General features: G+C 44.1%; 1 protein-coding gene across 5 annotated transcripts in view; it reads right to left on the bottom strand.

The window, feature by feature from the left end:
* ptprsa (protein tyrosine phosphatase receptor type Sa) overlaps positions 1-19,432 on the bottom strand; it is a 215,371-nt gene that overhangs the window by 74,436 nt on the left and 121,503 nt on the right. For all 5 annotated transcript variants that reach the window (XM_062395296.1, XM_062395299.1, XM_062395298.1 and 2 more), the window contains one exon: positions 12,598-12,786. In XM_062395296.1, coding sequence (XP_062251280.1) covers positions 12,598-12,786 — 189 coding nt within the window. The remainder of the gene's footprint in view (positions 1-12,597; positions 12,787-19,432) is intronic.

The raw sequence follows: 19,432 nt of genomic DNA, 5'->3' as shown, positions 1-19,432 counted from the left end.
GATGTTTTGTAATATACCATAACCTCCTCCATCACACCGGAGTGTTGCGGAGCCAAAAACAATGTTGTACAAGGCTACTATTCCGGAACATTGGTTTAATAACGCTTTTCAGCTGTGCCACAAATGAGATCATCGATCCTGTTTAATTATAAAGATTAGTCACGCTTCCACCTTAGACACGGCCGGATACTCGAAGAGTATTTTACACCTTGGAGTCAGTACAAAGATATCTACTCCTGAGAAAACTATAAAGAAGGACGACAACAGACCTGAAGCTACAACAATCTATACTCTATTTTCTTCCCTCTCTTTGTTTCCCTCCACAGCTCAGATCGCCCTCATCCCCCAGAGGGAGCTGTTCCTGGCACACATCTCCTGAGCCAAATGAAAACGTCCACCTGCAGAGTGCAGGTGGCGGTAGTCTCTCCCTCCACACGTTTATGCAGGAGATCTGGTTTTGGATCTGTTTGATGTGCGCTTGGAACAGCAAACGAAAGCTTGGTGGCAGGTGGGGTGGAATGTGCTTTAAAAAGCCTCCACACTGGGGGGACCACAAAGTGAGGAGCGTGTGAAGTCCATCTTCCAGGAAGCTCAGCCAGCAGCTCCTCGGCCCTGGTCGCTGCGGCTGAATTGTAAAAAAAATCTTTGGAAGGCGAAAGTTTAAGTTAGTGCTGTTTTTTGTTTTCCACGCTTCATAAATAGTAATTTTGAAGAGCTAACCCTAACCCCAACCCCTTTGTTGACTGCTTCCAAACATTTATATCACAAGGAGCCTCCCACATCTCATATGTTTTCACTCCATGTCTGCAAGCTGCTGGAGGTCCGCGGCTCCACATGCTCCCAACGAACACAAATGTCTCAATCTAAAAATAATGCTGAACAAATGCCACTTGAAGGTCAAAAAAAGACAACCACTAACATGCAGAAGGGGGGGGGGGGGGGACAGATAATGAGCCAAACAACATAAATTGAGAGCCAATTAAAATCAGCCCTGGCTGCTGTGAGCTGTTCCTCCCGCTGGAAGACAGAGCAAGAACGACAGACGGAAGAGAGACACAAAAAAAAAAGAAACAGGGGAGTCTTTGAAGGGATAGAGTGACTTTCATCTGTTCCTGCCAGCTTTGGTGGAGGCTCCTTGCTAGGTGGTATCATCTCCTGTTTCCAATTCCCTATGAGTTTCACTACATATTCCAGCTATTATTTCAAAGAGGAAATGTGATGAATGCATAATACTGATGGAGCACATGGCGAGGGAGAACAAGTGAGGTAGGGAAAGAGATGGGGAGGAAGGATGTGGAGAGGTGAAGGAGGCAAGAATAATGGAGATTGATTCTTCTTCACATGTACCTTGTTCAATTTTCTGCCTTCAACTTGTCTGATTTAGTTCAATCTCAAAAACGGGAGGAAAGAAAATAACAAAACCTGTTTGATTTAAAACGCAAGTGAATTCCAATTAATTTTTTCAGAAAAACTTGGCCAAGGAAATTATGAGTGTATATCTCATGGTTAAAGCTGGATTCAATTTGAGAAGGCTTGAAATGGTGAGGTGTAGAAAAGGTTAAAACTTCACATCTCCTCCCTCTGTTACATTTGCACATCATGGAGCTGCAATATCCTGCTGGTGTTATATGAGTTGTGCCACAGTGTGTCAGGAGCAGCTTCCTTCTCTTCTTCTTGTCCCAGCTTTGACTTTGGTAAAGCACACGTAAGGCGATTTCATTAAATCTATTTAATCATTTTTATAATCAAATCAGAGTTGAAGCGTTTATTTATTTATAACTTATCAGGAAGTCAGTTTAAAGCCTGAAAATATTAGCATTAAAAGGCATCAGGCCCCCTGAGGGTTTTTTTTAATATACAAACCCAAACTAATCCTTGTTTCTAGATCCTATCTTCAGAAGCAGGGTGCACATGCATGTGGGCACAGAACAGATGCCACTCTTTGAAATCCTCGTCACCAGCATGGGTCTCTTTCCTTCTATCCTTTTTTTTAAAGTGACTGTTTGCGCTCTCTGTGTTTTTCATAATTGTGCCCCGTCTACCCTGCCTGCCTGCCTGCCGATGGCTCACCGGAGCACTAGCGGCCATTGGCATTATTTTCTCTTTCTTTTATCAAGAAAGGAGAAAACAGAAGCAACTGAATAAATGATGAAAATTATCTTTCGGAGGCAAAATTGAAAAGAAACGTGGGTCCGGACTGTTCACAGACTTTACTGATTAAGACGTACCTGCAGTGACAAAGAGAGAAGCTATTAACAGCATTGCTCACATAATGATGATACTATGCTTATGAACCAGGACCTGTGTGGGGCCCGTCTCCAGCTTTTAAGTCTTATCACAAACACAATTGTAATCAGGACCATAGTAGTTTGTTTTGCTATATTGATGGATGGAAGGAAAATGTTCCCTCAATAGAAGGTGCAAAAGGTAGAAAAGAGAGAGAGGCAGACAGAGGAAGAACAAAATCGTAGAGGGTTGGGATGGAGACTAGAAGAAACAGACCAACACAGAGAAACAGAAGGAAAGATGAGGGGGATGAAAGAGGCATGAGGAGGGACCAGCATGGATGATTAATTTCAGAAAGTGCCTGAAGCCGTGGTCTGCCCACCCCGGCCGCTGCTTTGTAGCAGCTTAGCCATGTGTGCCCCCCCCCCCCCCCCCCCCCCTCCCTGCAAGTCCCATTTGTGTAATTCAATTAGTGTGCTCCAGCGGGCCTTGATTGATTTGTTTGGGCGATCAACAAAATGGCTGGCCAAGTCTCACTCTTTCTTCCCCTCCCTCTCGCTCCTCGTGCAGCCCACTCAGGCATGCCCGGTGGCACGCTGTTTCCCTTTTCTCCGTTTTATCTCTCGTTTTCAGTTCGTGTCGCTCATTTGTTCCTCGTTTCTCATCTCCCGTCGATTCAACCCCCCCGCTACCCTCTTATCCCATGCAACACCGCTCGCTGAAGCTCCACTACAGCGCAATTACCAGCCAAAATTAGCACCTCCCTGTATAAGTGGATACGCACTTGAAATAATAACCTTTCCAACCAAGCACACTTACTGTTGTGATTCACAGAGCGACTGTTGCAAAAAAACATTAATGGTAGTACAAATATTTATATTCAATATCATAATATTACTTTTCAGGGTTAGAGTGAGTTAAATTGAGAGTTACATTGTGCTAGAAGAGCTGTCACGCCCCATCTGTCCAGACATGAAAACATCAGGCAAACTACAGAGTAAAATCCCATCTCCCTGACTTGTGCTTTTTTCGAGTGCTGCAACCAAAATCAATCATGTACCCTCAGCTCCAATAATCACACCAATAGAAAAAACAGCAAGGTACACTCAAGTCTGGACTTGCAGTTTTCTCTCAGTCCACGTCCGGGCTGTCACTCGCGCACACGCTCTGTCACCACCCCAAGGTCATTCCACCGTGATCGCACCAGCATGGGGCTCCACGTGTGATGCCGCTGTTGTCAGCGCCCATCTGGTGGTTTGTAACGCTCTCGTGAAATCAGTAATGAAGCAGGTAGGGAGTCCAGCTACCTTTACACCTAGCGCCTACCTCCAGGCCGGCACCCGGGTGGTTTGGAAAGCAAAATGACTGCAACCTTTTTTTTTACGTTGTTTGACTCACGTGGAATGATGTCAAGTGACTCAGCAGCATGTGTTACCTTGCAATCTTAAAAGCTCAACTTTCTGGAGCGGAAGCGTGAACTCAGATGAAAGTCTGCATTACTGTGTACATGCGCCTTGAAAACCAAGTACTCATGTCCTTCTCTGGCACCTTGATCTCAATTACATTACATTGCATCTCTCTCCAGCTATGAAATTGGGTTTCTCTCTACATTAGCGCCATATACTTCTGAAGGTGCGTCAGTGAAGGCGTGAGGAGAGACATCCCCCCTTTGCAGGACGTTTATGTCATTATGCAAATGTGAGTTCATATGTCACGCCTGCTTTTGTTTCTCCACAATGTGATTTATGATTCCTTTTTTGCGGGGAGGGCTGGGATGTGCAAGTCGTGAGCGGGGGGCTAAAGGAGCGAAGTGTATGAATTCAGTCCGTTGATGGATTGAATGTGTTCTTTGTGAGAAATGGTTTAGGATGGAGGATCTTAACTTGAATGTCGGAGCTCGATTGTGCAGAGGGATAACTTCCTTTGCTGTGTAATTATGAAACCAAAAGAACTGATTCCATCTCCGTGAACACGGGGACATACATGGCAAACTGAGATATTCACTTACCTGCTCAGCCTGTTGAATAAAAACATTTTGCAACAAAGACACTGAACCACAGTGAATCAACTGGGAGGGAAAGCTTCAGGAACAAAAGCCTGGTGGATAATTATAAGTGAAAGTTAAATTGTCCGGGGAAATGAAAAAGGGAAGACAAATTATTTTGACAAATCCTTTCCATGATTCCTCAGAGTCACGCTCCTCTACCATCGTTATTCTCGTCCCACCTTGATATCTTCATTAAAGATGGTTATGCAGTGGAAAAGTAAGTATCTGAACCAGTCGGCGACACAATTTGATTTGCTCAGTGGTTTTCTGACACTGATACGTGGCGAGGAGAGCGTTGGAGGGCACAAACACACAATTCCCACAGACGTGAAAGGACGGCACATTAACAATGACATGGGGCATGGGAGTGTGAAACACAAAGTATGTTAACTCTCACAAACAACGTGTACAGAGCACACGGAACACAAAACACAGATGAAATATTAGTAGAAATGGAAAAAGGGTTTGTCATTTATTTGAAGAGGAAAGGCCCACTTGATATCCCACATATTTAGTCAGTTGGGTGGAGTTAGGAGCGGTAATGTCTGGTTATGTGTCAGTTTAAGTCTTTCTTTTTTTTCTGTTTCTTTTTCTGTGATGGTTAAACGTCTTACCTCGAATCGGGGTGCCCTCTGGAGGAGACACAAAAACGAAGACACAACATCAGTTTAGTTCAAGGTTAATGTTAGTAGGAGTTAGAGGAGTTATTCGGGTTGGAAGGTGGGTCACTGGAACTGGATTATCAAGCCATTAATCTCTTCTGGAGATGGGGAATTGTTTTCATAGAAAGAAAGAGAATACCTCTCATTGCTGGTATCACAAAGGAATAGGAAGGTTTATAAGTCTGGCGCACTCCACTGCCTTTATCCTACATTTATTTCTCTCACTTGCAGTTAAGAGAAGAAACAAAATGCCTCATCGGCAGAGCTGAAGTTGCTCGAGGTCTTGGCCGGAGATTTATCATGACTGCACCTTGGGGGGATAAGGCAGAGAGTGAGAGGTCTGACCTTAAATTGACGTGGATTGCTCCAGTGGCATAAGCCCTCTCCCCGTCAACTGACCTCAGATGAGAGGTCAGTATAACAGTTAAGGCCTGACTGTTCTACACTGGGTATCTACATTTGGAAGGAACAAACTTGCAGAGTGTCCACTGATGTTTGATTTCAGGCTCTACCTTCAGGCAACCACAAGTAAAATGAAAAAGTTAGAAGCTGTTATCCGTCCCACAATTCGTAAACCTCCTCAACTTGGATAGACATATTCTTCACCTCCAGCATCATCCCTTCCTCCCTGTCTTCTGTCTCCTTCCATTGTTTTGTTTCTGTCTGTTCTTTCTGAGTTGTGTATGTCTCTATTCTTTGTTTACCGTGGGTCTGTATTGTGTTACATGCCTGACTCCGAGCCAAATGTCTCATTAGGGACAATAAAATATTGAGCTTATCCAGTAGGTGGCTAGTGGGCAGTGTAGCCAAAGTTGTTGCTGGAATATAAAATGCATCCCTTATAGACGGAGCTCAGGGTGCGGGTAGGCGAGCCGGCTTAACTTCTACCACGTCTCTGCCAAAAATTAAAACTCTCCGTCTGCACTCCCATTCTGTCTCTCTCTCTGTTTTCTAGCAGTTTTTCCATTATCTCTTTTGTTTTGTTACTTAATCTGTTCTTTCACTTCATCCCGCAGTCTTTTTGTTTTTCGAGTCCCCTTCTTTCACAAAGTTCCTCCCTCTTGCCTTCCTCTTAGTCTTCCTCTCTAAATCTTAGGATGACTCACGGCAGCATCGTGCCCTTGGCCATCCCTCGAGAGAGCCGGCAGGGTGGCGCCGATCCAGGAGAGGTGCCCTACTTAGCAGAGACAGCCTGCAGGCACAGAGCTGAGGGTCAAAGGCATGCACTTTGAGCCCAACACTACAGACCCCCCCCCCCGTGTGCATGCATACACCGCCTTTGCCCACAACAACATATGCCAGCCCTCCTGCAAACTGGCTTCTGCAACAACAGCGAAACGACGCCAAACTCTTCAAGGAAACCAACAAAATTAAATCAACACAGTGCTTTACAGCTGTGTTCGGGTGTCTAGGTAGCGGTGAGGACATTCTCAATATCTCCTGGTCTGATTGTTGCTGCAGCTCTGCATACAGACGCATCCTTTGTGATACCAGAAGAAAGGAGGCGATCACTGAGTTTGAAGTTTTGCCTGGTTTGCAATGCACCAACATGGACTCATATCCTTTCTCTACTGTTGCTGTGTGCTAAGTTGCACTTTGCTCTTACATGCATTTCAAATTATTAAGTACTGTATGTAGTTATATGTTTACAATGTCATTTATCAACATTAAACTTTATCATGCAATGCTAAAAATGATAATATTTTCGTTGTTGATTCTTGACTATCTTAGAGTAAAGAGTTGTGTACTCCCAACCTCTATAAGAATATCATCATCCATAAACAGTCCTGTATATGCAAACGTTTACCACTGTGATAGTTTAGAGCCATTGAGAAACCAGGCAAAACAACAGTGACATCATTTCTGCCATGATTTAGGAGACCGCATAATCACAAGACAAAAGACAACAGGGCGCTGGGAGGGTTACGTTGTTATAGAGTTAGAGTTTGATTAGAGGCTGCAGGAAGCTGGTTTATTTGGCTTTAGCTGAGATGGATTTTAGTTTGGGGGGGGGGGGGTTGAGAGGTTACTAGTTAGGTTAGGTGAGGTTAAGGTCAACGTTAGGTAAAGGTTAGGGTAAGGTTTAGGTTAATAAAGCAGGGAAGGCCATCGCATGGGTAGGCCTTATAAAGTATTGAGCGACAAAAGAGAGATTAAAAAACAGACGGGGGCAAAAAGGAGGATGACGGGTAAGAGACGGAGGTGGCCGAGTTCAAAGTCATTGGTTCAACAAAAAAGAAAGGATAATGAAAATGAGAAGGAAATGGGGGCTGAGGTCGTTGGAACTTTCTGAATTTGAATAATAAAGCAGCAAGAAGAGATAAAAATAAACCAAGGATCTGACCTGGCAAGCTGTGTCACAGTGACCAGCCAGTGTTCAGATACAATGGCAAATTCACCTGTATTACACACATGCAGCCTATGGCCATAAGCTCCCCCTCTAAGCTCCGGTCAGTCATGGGTTGATCAGCTTAGTGTGACTGTGACCTAAATATAACTCACCAGGCCACAGACTTCCACACATTATCAATGCAGCATTATCTGCCCTACACAACATCCCAGCTGTTTTAGTTAAACAACCCTCTAAATATATTAAAAATATATTATGGAAGGATGTCGTCTGGCTAGAGACAATCTGGCCAGGGATGTGCCATCTGCGTGTGGGGCGGACAGGGTTGCGTGATTGGCCGAGTCAAAGTCTGACCACCCTCCAGAGGGCGTCTGGCTGACCTTCCCGTCACCGCAGACGCCCATCTGGGATCCTGGTGGTGCCGCAGCAGGTTTCAGGGAAAACTTGGCTGTCGTTGCCACATCTGCAGAGGTCCTTGACGCTCCCCGCAGAGCAGCTTTGATGCCAACAAATGTGAGCTGTTTCTTTCACATTCTAGATCAAGTGCAGCTCGACTCCTCTTGATTCAGATTGGGATGTGCCTGCGGTAAATATGTGTGAGTAAATGTGCCATCTTCAAACCTTTATATATATTTATTTATATGCAGCCTCCAGTCTCTGGTTGTCTCTTTGGCCTTTGGTTAATTTGTTCTGCCTAACAAGGCCAGTGAGGGCCTGGGGTCTGCAGCCACAGGGACTTGGGGGGGAAATGTCAGGCTCCCTCCACACCTCTAGATGAGCTCCTTAGGGGACCCACATCCAAATATCACTGCCCCGCCAGCACAGCATGATTTGGCACATGGGAAGCAGCCAGTCAGCTATTCAGCTCCCAATCTGAACCAAGGCCCCATCCAGACCTGGTATCAACATCTGTCTCGGGTGATCCGATCAGAAGTGGACATCTATAAGTACGTCAGGTCACAGCTGGCACTAGCATGTGTCTCCACGTGTGTCTCAGATCTCACTTCCCAGCTTTACATGGACATACATTCTGTTTGCGCATATTGAATGTGGTTGTTTACCCAGTCTGACTATGAAAGACGAGTCCGTTGTGAGCTTGTGAGAACGAGGCAAGCAGCAGCTGAGCAAATCAATGTGTTGTACACAGCACTGCAATGAAATAGGATTTTACTCATTTGAAATAGTAGGGGGGAAAAAACAGTAAATCAATATGGGGCAGTCAATGATATTGTGGCTGTGGCCGCAAATCAATCAACGTATGTGAAACACTGAGAAGTGGAAAATTATTTCTGGTTCATTATGAAACAGAAGCAGGTCAGCTGAGTAGGCTGCTTTACTTTAATGTGGCCCATGTGTTCACACTGTGGCCACGTGTCCCTGACCACCTCCGAATGTGGTCTCGATCGGAGGGATCAAATCTCAAATGTATCTTCGGAGCTCTTTACAGCTGTATTCGGCTCTTCTCTGTGGACAGATTCTACATTTGGTGAACTAGTCCCTCAACTTTACCCTGTGTCTATGTGAGATGACCCATCAGTCTCATAGTTTCTCCTTTAGGCCTTAAGAGAGTGCCTGGAGCAACTGAGCAAACAGGTAGCACACAGAAACTGTCAACAGCCATCTGACCAGTGGAAAAATTGGAAAAGGCTGCCCCAGTAACTCCAACCTTTGGTGTGTTTGGGGGATGGCATTTATCACTGTGAAAAAAAGAACAAATACTAAAACCCGGAGAGCCAAGGTGGCTGTTTGAAGCACCGAGGACATGTGAATATGGCCGCCTAGGGGGCTCGAGAGTGTGGGCCTCTTTCTCACTATCATAAATCCTGCCTTGCTGCTGAATGTGCTTTCCATCAGCAGGACCGAAGGAAAAAAAGGCAAGCCCCCAAAGTTTGCGTTACCTTACGAGAGACTCGCTGTTGAAACAGGGGAGAGTGATTTCCTTTTCTGCCCTGCTATGTACACAAATAGTAAACTGTAAGTAAAACACACCCAGCTTAAAAATGTCTGGGTGTATTTTTACAAGTAGTTTGAAAAGTCTGGAGGAGCACAAGACGTGGCCAAACGTAACTATCACTTGAGCCCTCACCCTGTAGCTCGGGCGGCAGAGCAGAGATCTCTGAGGAAGCGGGGATGTGGGTCAATTTAGCAAGAGCAGAGAATGTGCTCCTGAGAAAATATGAGGGTGGACCCAGCCAAGTGTGGGATTGGAGGGCTGGGGCCACACAGTGGACCTGAAGTGGCCTTCACCTGGAAAGGATTCAAGATTCCTTCAGACCCTATCAGTGCTTTCGGCGCTTTCCGAGGGTATGTTTGGACAACAAAGCTGTTATTGTGAAAACTGAGGTTCAGCCATTTATACATTTCAAGGAGAAGCCTGAAATACTTTGGGGCAATGACTGCACAGAAAACAATTGTCTTGGATTCAAACAGAGTCCAATTATTTTCCTCAAAGCCCGCTGTCTTGCAACACAGCGGAGAGGAAGAATTAGATGTGACAGGGTGCATCAGCAGTAAAATCTGGATAATATGGTCAGGGAAAAGGAGCTAAATGAGGGAACAACTGCATCCAAAGTTTCTTCCCAAACAGTCCAGTAAGTTTCTCAAAAAAACGTTCCTAAAAAGACTTGCTCAGCAGGTCTTCAGCACATATACAAAACCGTGCTGATTAGAGGTGGACAGCGAGGCCTCACCACCTCCCGGACTCGTGGTGCTGCTTATCCTTGAATGCCTTTCTGCTATAAGTTCCAACGTGGTGGGGGGTGAAGGAAGATAAAGTTGGCACGAGGACGAGCGTGGGGGGGCGAAAGCAAAGTGGAAGTTAAGGATAAATAGAAACAGAACAGAAAAATGACAAGTGGAAAAATGGGACGAGCGTAAAGGGAGAGCAGGGGGGGGGGTGCATGCATATCGGAAAGTAGTTTAAATTATGCCATCTGCTTCAAGGAGAGTGGGTGGGCTCGCTGGGCTTTTCAAGACACTTACCAAATGTTTCTGAAAATGACAAAGCGAAGGATGAAAGTAAATAAAAAGGGAAAAGAACAACATAGTTGGTTTTAGGTTAAGATTAAAAAGTGACTGCCACCCAAGAATTAAAGGATTTACAGTTTAGTTGGCTCTCGTGTGCCACCTCAGTATTTTTTCCATTTCCATTATTCCAGTTCTCAAGTTTAAATTTGTATTCAATAGAAAATAGGTTAGGTTACTGATTTAATTGGGTTTTTATGTTATTTTTTTTAGTTTCAACTTGTGTTATGGGTCAAAGCCAAATGACACGTGTTGAAGACTCAATAATGTGCACTGAGACACATCAGAGTTTCAGACACAAATACAGACAAAACACAAAGAGAGACTGAAAGAGAGAGAGAGACAGAAACAAAGCAGTCGTCTGTTTTAGTTAGACAGGACACACACACATAGACAATCGAGGAGGTTGTGAAACAGATAAAGACAGATGACACAGAGGTTAGAACAAGCAGGAATCTCACGTTCTTTGTCCATTATCAACAGACTCCAGAATCCTCAATAAACTTTATTGTTATTTTTTAAATGCTTAATATGGTTAAGCTTTAATAGAAATATCAGCGCCTTGGACGATAATATGTTGAATATGCATGATACCACAAAACAGAAAACAGAACACCTCTAATATTGTGATTCAAGGACCACTGAATCTGTGAAATTGCATCTCAAATGTTTAGTGTGAGTTTAACACCAGCTACAACAACAATGTACAGTAAACCTGTAAATGCTGCAGTTGATCTGTACAGTATGAATAGAAAAGTAAGTATTATGACGTAATCTTCCGACCTGTCATGTGTCAGGGGGAGCAGTCAACCTGAATACTTCAAGATGCCCTGTAGTCAAAATATCAACGCTTATAAACAACTTCTGTAGAAGGAAACTACCACAGGGCACCTGTAAGTTTAAAGGTCTAAATTAATTCGAAGAAAGCTGGTTGTGCTACATATATGACCAAGGAGATGCGCATATTAAGTCTATCACTTTTGGAGGCTCAAGTTTGAGACAAAAGCACCAACTGACCGCTTTTACTGACTCGGGAAAACCTGAAGTCCCCAGGGCCGATCCCCGGTGAACCAAGACACACAGCCCTCAGTGAGTTGTGCATCATCGTTCTAAAGAGAGCAAACAATCCTACATGTTTCGTGTTCAGAGGGTCTGAAAATCGTAATAGTCAAAGGTCAACCTCAGAACTGGGGCAAAAACACGACACACATCCGAAACTAAATGGGTTTTAGAGAGCTGTGCGTTTGCTGCAGTGGGTAAGGCATAAATAACGAGATGACAAATTGATTCTTTTGAATGTACAACTCACGAGGGTCACAGCTGGGGCAGGAAGTCAATGGCAACGGACTCTTTATTTAGTGGCGCCTACCCCGATTTACGTTTGCAGCAACAAATCAAATAGGAGTCATTGGATTTTTTTTTTCAAATGGTGACAAATCATCGACCTAAAATATCTACCCCTTATTGCCCGGGGCTACTCCAGGGTCTGCTCGTAATTAGCTATATAATTAGACTTTGCTTTGCTGGGCCTTTCAGTAGAGTTTAATCGATGGGAACAACACAACATATCCACCAGTGAGTTGTGCCAGTAGAACGGGGACTTTGCTCCTGTTGCCTTCTATCGCAAGCTTCTGGGATACTGTGAATCATGTGACCTTGTTCAATAAAGTTATGCTCTTAAATGCAATTTGTTATTTGCAACACATCCATACATATTAGATAATTATCTATGCCTATAACAACACAATGACTCAATGCTTAAACTTGTTATCACTGGCCATTTGTGTTGTGGTTGATTTCTAAATGCTTTGTACATCCATGTTTAGGTTGATTAATTGCAAAAAAAATTATTGTAAATAAGATATGAACAATACTCAAGACATTGTTTGAATACACATCGCATCCATCCAATGACTTAATTTCAAGCCTTAAATTAATGTTTAAATACATCTATGTTGTCATTCACCTAAAAGAAAACTTTTGGTTCCTTAAGAAGTTTTCATTTGAACATAAATGAAAAAACAGTGATGTGTTCATTACTAAACTATTTTAGTTTTTTTTGCACAGTGAAGATATGAATCTGTTGAGAAGCTTTCAAAGCATTCACAGTCACGCTTATAACGTGATTGACCAATTTGGGGAAAAAGAAAGACTTGGAACTGCAGCCACATTAGCTGCAAAGGAAAATTCACCAATTAAAGTATTGATAGAAACTTCCCGGGAATCAAACAAGTGATTGAGTTATTAAGAAGGAAAAACACAGCAGCAGCAACAAGGGCTATCCTTACCTGAGCGTAGCTGCTTGATTCGCCCATTACTTGCACTGGGGTCAATGGGCAGGAAGTCTTTGTACCAGGTGATTTCTGGGTCAGGGTTGCCACTGGCAGCACACAGCATGGTGGCTGTTCGAGTGCGCTCCACCACTTTCAGTTGGGGGCCCATGTCGATGTTGGGGAAGCCGGCTGGGAGCAGGTCCTCTGTGGAAAGAAAAGCGAAAGAGGGCATATGAATCCTCTGACTAGTAAACCAGCACACTTGGATCTCGTACTTGTGTTAATCTATAAACACTGTTATCCTTGGAGCCAACAATCATGCATGATTGCATGGCCATTGACAGTGTCACAGGCAGACAGTTAAGAGATGACAGTGTGCTCTACAGTCATTGTTCTCCCTCTTCAGACTCCCTGCTCTCTTGGGACAATTAGTCCTGTGGGTCAAATTGCCTGACCCCCCTCCTCCCCCCCCACCGGCTGGAGCCAGAGCAGTGACTCATTCTCAGATGATGAGAGCCGAGGGGGGAGGAACCCTGAGGTGTAATATACATCAGAAGCTCAAGGCCGCGTCGCGACTCGGAGAAGATTCACTGAGTAAGATGCTAGCCAGTGGCACAGCTGAGGTCACTGTTCATCTGGGGAGCCGATGACCTCACATCCACTCAGCAGACATCATCGAGGCGTCGCAGACACTCGGGGAGCAGTAAATTAAAAGAAATTAGGGCAGTCAATTGACTTGCAATTTTCGTTGCACTGAAAAAGCAGGGCCAGTGTGTCAGCCCTTTGCTAAACAGAAAAGAAGAGCTATTCCATATTATATTTTACACCTGATACAGTCAATGAAAAAAGTGACATTGACATACTTTTCAATTTTTTGTCAAAGTTATCTAACATATATTCATGTCAGTATTTAAAAATATAAAATAAAGAATGATGTATTCATGTCATGGCCCTTTGATTTTTTGTTACCAGAAAAAATTACACTTTTTTGATCGTGCGGACAAAAGGGGAGAAGAGGTCAACTGTATCCACATTTTGAAGTATTAAATCTTTAAAATAAAACACAAATCCAAGGAAGAACCAGAGGGTCTCCAAACTCAGTCCAGACAGGTTACCTCTAACTTAGGCTGACATCAGTGGAGTGCGATGAATATTTCAATGCCAGGTTCAGAGAAGTACAGGCATTTACACAGTTTTAAGCTCTGTGCTGTATCCTCTCCATCGATTATTAATGAGCACCCCTGTATAATCTCTTTTATAGCAAGTCCCCCTGAAGCTCGGAAAAATAGCAGTGGCAAGGCCACACATCACCTTAGGAACTTCGGGACAAGGCAGAGCAATATGTTCCCACAAAGTCCCTCTTCTCTGTGTCATCAATGATCTATGTATAAGATGCCACAGGGGGTGCAGCACTCTCGTACCCCTCCAGCCAACTGTGTCTGCTGGAGAAGGATATCTGTGAACACCTGACGTCTTTGCAGATGCTGAGGCCTAGCTGTGCTTTGGATCCCAGGGTCTGCAACAGTAGGCACAGTCCTATACACAGACGACAGTAATGAGGCTGAAAGCATACACACAGTAAGTGGATTTGAGGCTAATAAAATTAGGCAAGTGACAGAGGGAATCTGCCTGAAGGAGCAAAGGAGGCCCGGAAAAGGTGGGCGCCCAAACAAAGCAGCCGACCGAAGCAGCAGTAAACAAGCAGGAGGTATTCTGGATTCACAGAGAGAGATAATGCTATCGTCTGCTCTGACCTGATACAGCACCGGCAGCCGTTTCTGAATAAATGGCATGTATGCTGGTTAGTTCCCTCCCTTGGAATAGAGGCTGATATTATCTTTCCCCCTGAAGCTTACAGGCTCTGTCGATAAACGCGGCCATGCAAAAATAAATAGATCACTCATCGAGGGAGTGTTACTTCAGGCTTAGCCAGGCCGACTGTGAAGGGGAGCAGGCAACCAATGACACGGGCTGATAGTATCCTACAATTCCCCAAGGGCTGGTCCCTCATAATGGAGGGGCAATTGCATTTATATGATTTGTGCCGGGGGTTCTCTGTGATGACAAGTCTTCAAAGGCCAGATACAATCGACACGTGTGCACTATTGGTCGACGACAATGCTGCTATTAATTTTGCCGAGAGCAGGCCTTGTCACTTAGGGCCAATGATCATCATACTTCAGAGCTATGAGACACATGCTGAAGTTGTGGGATGCGTTGCCCCAAAGCTTCACTGTAAACCGCTGTTTGTGTCCCGTTTGACATTCGTAACAATAATTGCAATAATTGTTTGACTCTTTCACAGCATTAACTGCATGTTTATTATTAAGTGTTATTGACCAGAAGGATTCAAGGTCTTCTAACCTTAAGGGATTACCCATTTTAAGCAGCATTCATTTCACTTGCCCTTTCTGCCACATACTGTTTTCAAAATCCCTGTTTTCACGTCAAACCACACGAGCGGACAACCTACATGAAAACATTTTAAAGTCTATTGCCCTATCACATCGTCATCACACATTTTTCACTGTTCTCTGTTGCATTATGATTTAGGAACACAGAGAATTCATAGCACTTCCCACTCCATGCAACAGCCGGTTTGATCAGCACGACAGGTTTGAGTTGACCTGATCTAGTTTTTGCTCTTTGTCAGTCTTTAAAAAAAATATATGCTGGCTTGAGTACCGTCATTATCCATAATTGTCTTTAATGTCGCCACACCATTTAATATCATTACACAAGTGACAGGTGCAAAGCCTTTAATCAGCCTCTGGTCAGCTTAGCCTCTGCATGGTTGTTAATCTGCCGACTCGTGCCTGCTGTTGCACTCTGCTTTCTATCATGCTAAGTGTTGCCCTCTTTAAAAAGAGTCCACACTTTAGACTCATTAAACGCGTCTGATTAATCCAATTTCCAGTGATTCAGTCCGACCGGGCCATTGCTTTGTTTCTGCAAATCGAAGTCAGGTAGAGTCATAACCGTGACAGAGCGCTTCACAAAAAAGGTTCAGCGACGCCAACAGGCAATTCGGTGAGCACTTTCACTCTTTCCTAAGCAAAGAGAGTATAACTGCTGTGCCATGCTTTACCCGCTATAGCAGAATAATTACATATTATTCACCATCTGCTGCACACACAATGTAACACTGGGTTATTAAATGTACTTAAGCAGCATGAATAGTATGCACGACCTGTGTTCCACTCAAAAAGCACTAAAGAGCCGAGGCCTTTTGAGGGTTAAGTGACGATGGCTTTCTCCACACTCTGACCTACATGACGAACAAAACCTATGACTTCCATTCTGCAGGTAGCTATATATTATATGTGACATTTAACCCCTGTGAACATACCGTGCTCCACTCTACCAAATAAGCTACACTGGCAGCTGAAGCACTAACCCTGGTGACAGAGCCGAGCACTGGTCAGGACACAGGTTGGCTTTTTTATATTTTTATTCTGCACACAATCATCCATCTCATCTGGGGTCAGAACCCCTGACACAGTGGCTTCAAAGCTACTTATTGTGAGCCATCAATTATCTCAAAGAGCGGAGAGAGCAACTGTCAAAGAGGAGGAGAGAGGTAAAAACCTGCAGTCAGGTTTTTTACCAGGAACTCCAGTGAATGCTGTGGGGTGCTCCACCATCCCCCGCACCTATTACTCATATTATTATTTTCACTTACTGAAATGATTTAATTTCATCAGTGGCATAATCAGGTTAACTGATTACCCTGCGCCAAAGCACAGAGATACAGGCTTTAAGCAGGTTTGTGCATTAATACCACAGAGGGACTGCCGGGAGACAGACAGAGTGAGAGAGCGGGAGAAACAGAGGTTGGGATTAGAAGCTATACAGTAAGGGCATGATAAAAACAGTGGAAGACAATGAAGAATACCAATGGGAAGCTCTCGTTTACACATACGTCTGGTTTGACTAAACATGTGTTTAAGTAATAAGCATACCCAGCTGCTCGGACTCTAAACAATGAAAATTAATATTCTTTGCACATACACCACGGCCAGAACTCCTCACATCAAACTGACTGGAAACAAGAGAAAGATGTCTGTGTAAAGCAGGGAACTCTACAAATAATACAGCAAATACACTATTTGTTTACCACTTTCTGATAACGTGTCGAGAAAAAACATCCTACTACTTCCAAATCCCAACATGATCAGCATAGGCACCATAGTGTGCCCAGTTGTTACCATCATCCCCAATGGGAGCCACATATATGAGGCTAAATGGTTTTTATTCCAGGGACCATATGAGGTTGCCTGGTTGTTTCTGTATTTTTCCTGCCTTGTACCTTTCCGTGACATTCCCTGAAATCTATGACCAGCAGAATCCCTGCTGAATTGCTTTAGAAATACACAAAGGAAGACAGGGGAACAGTGATCCAGGGACAGAGAAGAATAGCAACACAGGGAAAATCTAATCACAGTGTCCCTTGGCCCAGCAACGCTAGCCCTCCTCGGATAGCCATCTCAGCTGAATAATGGTTATTATACGGCCAGCACTCAACCTCTACCCCCAAAAAGACGTTCTAGGTCCCATTGGTATTGTCCACACCTTGCGAATCTCGCCACCAAGGGCAACAGTTAGATCCAAATCTCCAAAAAGCCGAAACAGTCTGATGAGACCACTTGAGAAAAAAGGAAGAGGGGAAGAGGAGAAGAGTGACAAGAGACAGAGACAGAAAGAATGAAGAGGTGAGGGGCACCGAGAGGAGGCAGACGTTTGCAGCTTCGCTTTTTGCCCTCTGGCAAATGCTGGCGCAGCATGGGGTGCAGGACCTGCAGGCTCTGTGAGACCTTCTTTCCAGAGGCCTTCAGCCTCCTGAACCCTTTACAATACACATGCTGTCAGAACTGTCTGTCACACACTAGGACTGACTGAATACAGCTCAGCTCTTAATGCTTGTTATTTATATCTGATAATATCTGCTACTACACTGTGCAATACCTCAATGCTTCCAATAACCACATTTTCACTATATTCCAGTTGCAATTTGTATGTACTGTCTATCCAATAACGTGACTTTACAAAGACTGACAGGACCGGTAATAACTTTATGGATTTTTTGACGGTTCATCAACACATCAATAGACCACCTAGATTTTTCCGGGTCTGCCCGATGGCCAGAGCGACTAATAAGGGTTTTGTGGTTCCCTTGGTCTCACAGTGAATAACTTACATATGTTATGTTAAGATTATGACATAAAATAAAGGTCAAAGGTTTAAAGGCTCAAATGGTTTTAATTCATAGGTGGAGAAATATAAGGTTTTAGTGAATGTCAAGTTTTTAGAGGGCGACTCAGGTCTTAATGGGTGTTGCTGGTGTGAAAGATGAATTACTTAGCAAATGTAAAAAATAATAATATATAAATATATGTAAGTAGCAACGTAGGCTTTTTTCTTTTTCTTACTAATAATTTCTTGAACGAAAAAGTGAAAAAAACCAAGAGGCCAAAAAAGTGATAGGGAAGCTGCACAGAAATCTGCTGCTCCACGTTATCACAATTAGTGTAGAGAAAAGATCTTCATCATTATTTACTTATAGAGGCACATGTGTTTCAGCTGATGAGACGACTTCCTAACAAGCGTGTCCACGGGGCTCTACTGTGTGAGCTGACGCTGTCTTTACCAATGAGTTTTAATGCTGGAGCCCAGGGTACAGCCTCCGATAGAAAAAAAGCAAACATACAATACAGGCTGTTTCCCTGATGTGGCGAGCACATATAGACACAGGCTGATAGACACAGCGCAGACAAGAGAGGAGAGTAATTGCCGAGGACAGGTCCTACGATCCCCTGCCTCTGAGGAGGAGAGATGGGGTGAAAAATAAAAAACACAAGACGGAGATGGGGAGGGGGGGAATCTGTTTATCCATCTTAGCCGGTGGAAGTTTATCGAGTTTCCTCCCCCTCTCTCCCTCTCTCTCCCTCTCTTTCTTGTCAGACTCCCGAGGCGTCCAGGGTAAGACAGGCGAACTCCAGGGGAGACAGGAGATGAGGCCAGGGCCATTAAAGGAAGTGCCTCACTGTGGAGAAACGTCAACCAGTCAGGTCTAGTTTAGTGGTGGGTGGCTTTGAGTGTGCGGTTCTGTAAACGTAAGTGTGTGTGTGCGTGTGTGTGTGTGCGTGTGTGTGTGTGTGTGTGTGTGTGTGTGTGTGTGTGTGTGTGTGTGTGTGTGTGTGTGTGTGTGTGTGTGTGGGAGGGCGGGACTGTGTGAGGACTCGCAGTGGGCACCTTGAAACCTGGCGTCGGTTTACCACACCGTGTGCAGGGCTGCTGTGCGGGCCTTTTCAAATGGGAAAGGCATAAATTGTTTTGAGTTGAGAGCTGCGCCGACTTTGATATTGATCATCTCATTGAATCACGAGAGCTTGGTGTTATTCTCCTACAACCTATGACAACCTTCAAACAAGGTAGGCTGAGGTATTAAAGACATGTTTAGCCCTGTTCATGCATGCGATCTACTACACTCAAATATGAACATTCTGAAAAATTGATTATTCTGAGGACATGAAAACAAAATACATCTTCTGCTACTTTCGAGTTATCATTTCCCATTCACGAAGAAAAAATTTGGGTTCACAATAAAAGTAATGTTACTGAGGCAATGCTGGGTTTCAAAAAAGCCATGAAGGGCAAAGCTTAATTTATTTTTTCATATGACTAAAATAGCTTGAATCCTGTCAGATTATGTAGGTATGCAGCATGATTTTATGTTATACCTAATGAGGAAGTGCACTGTGGGGTGCTCTGGCAGCTCATTGTGCCGCAGCATTAGGCGGTCACTTCAGAAGTGTACAATGGTGAGGCAAGTTTTAGAATTCATCATTTT

This window comes from Platichthys flesus, chromosome 9, assembly GCF_949316205.1.
Source record: "Platichthys flesus chromosome 9, fPlaFle2.1, whole genome shotgun sequence".
Taxonomy (NCBI): domain Eukaryota; kingdom Metazoa; phylum Chordata; class Actinopteri; order Pleuronectiformes; family Pleuronectidae; genus Platichthys; species Platichthys flesus.
This window is presented reverse-complemented; position numbering and strand designations above follow the sequence as displayed.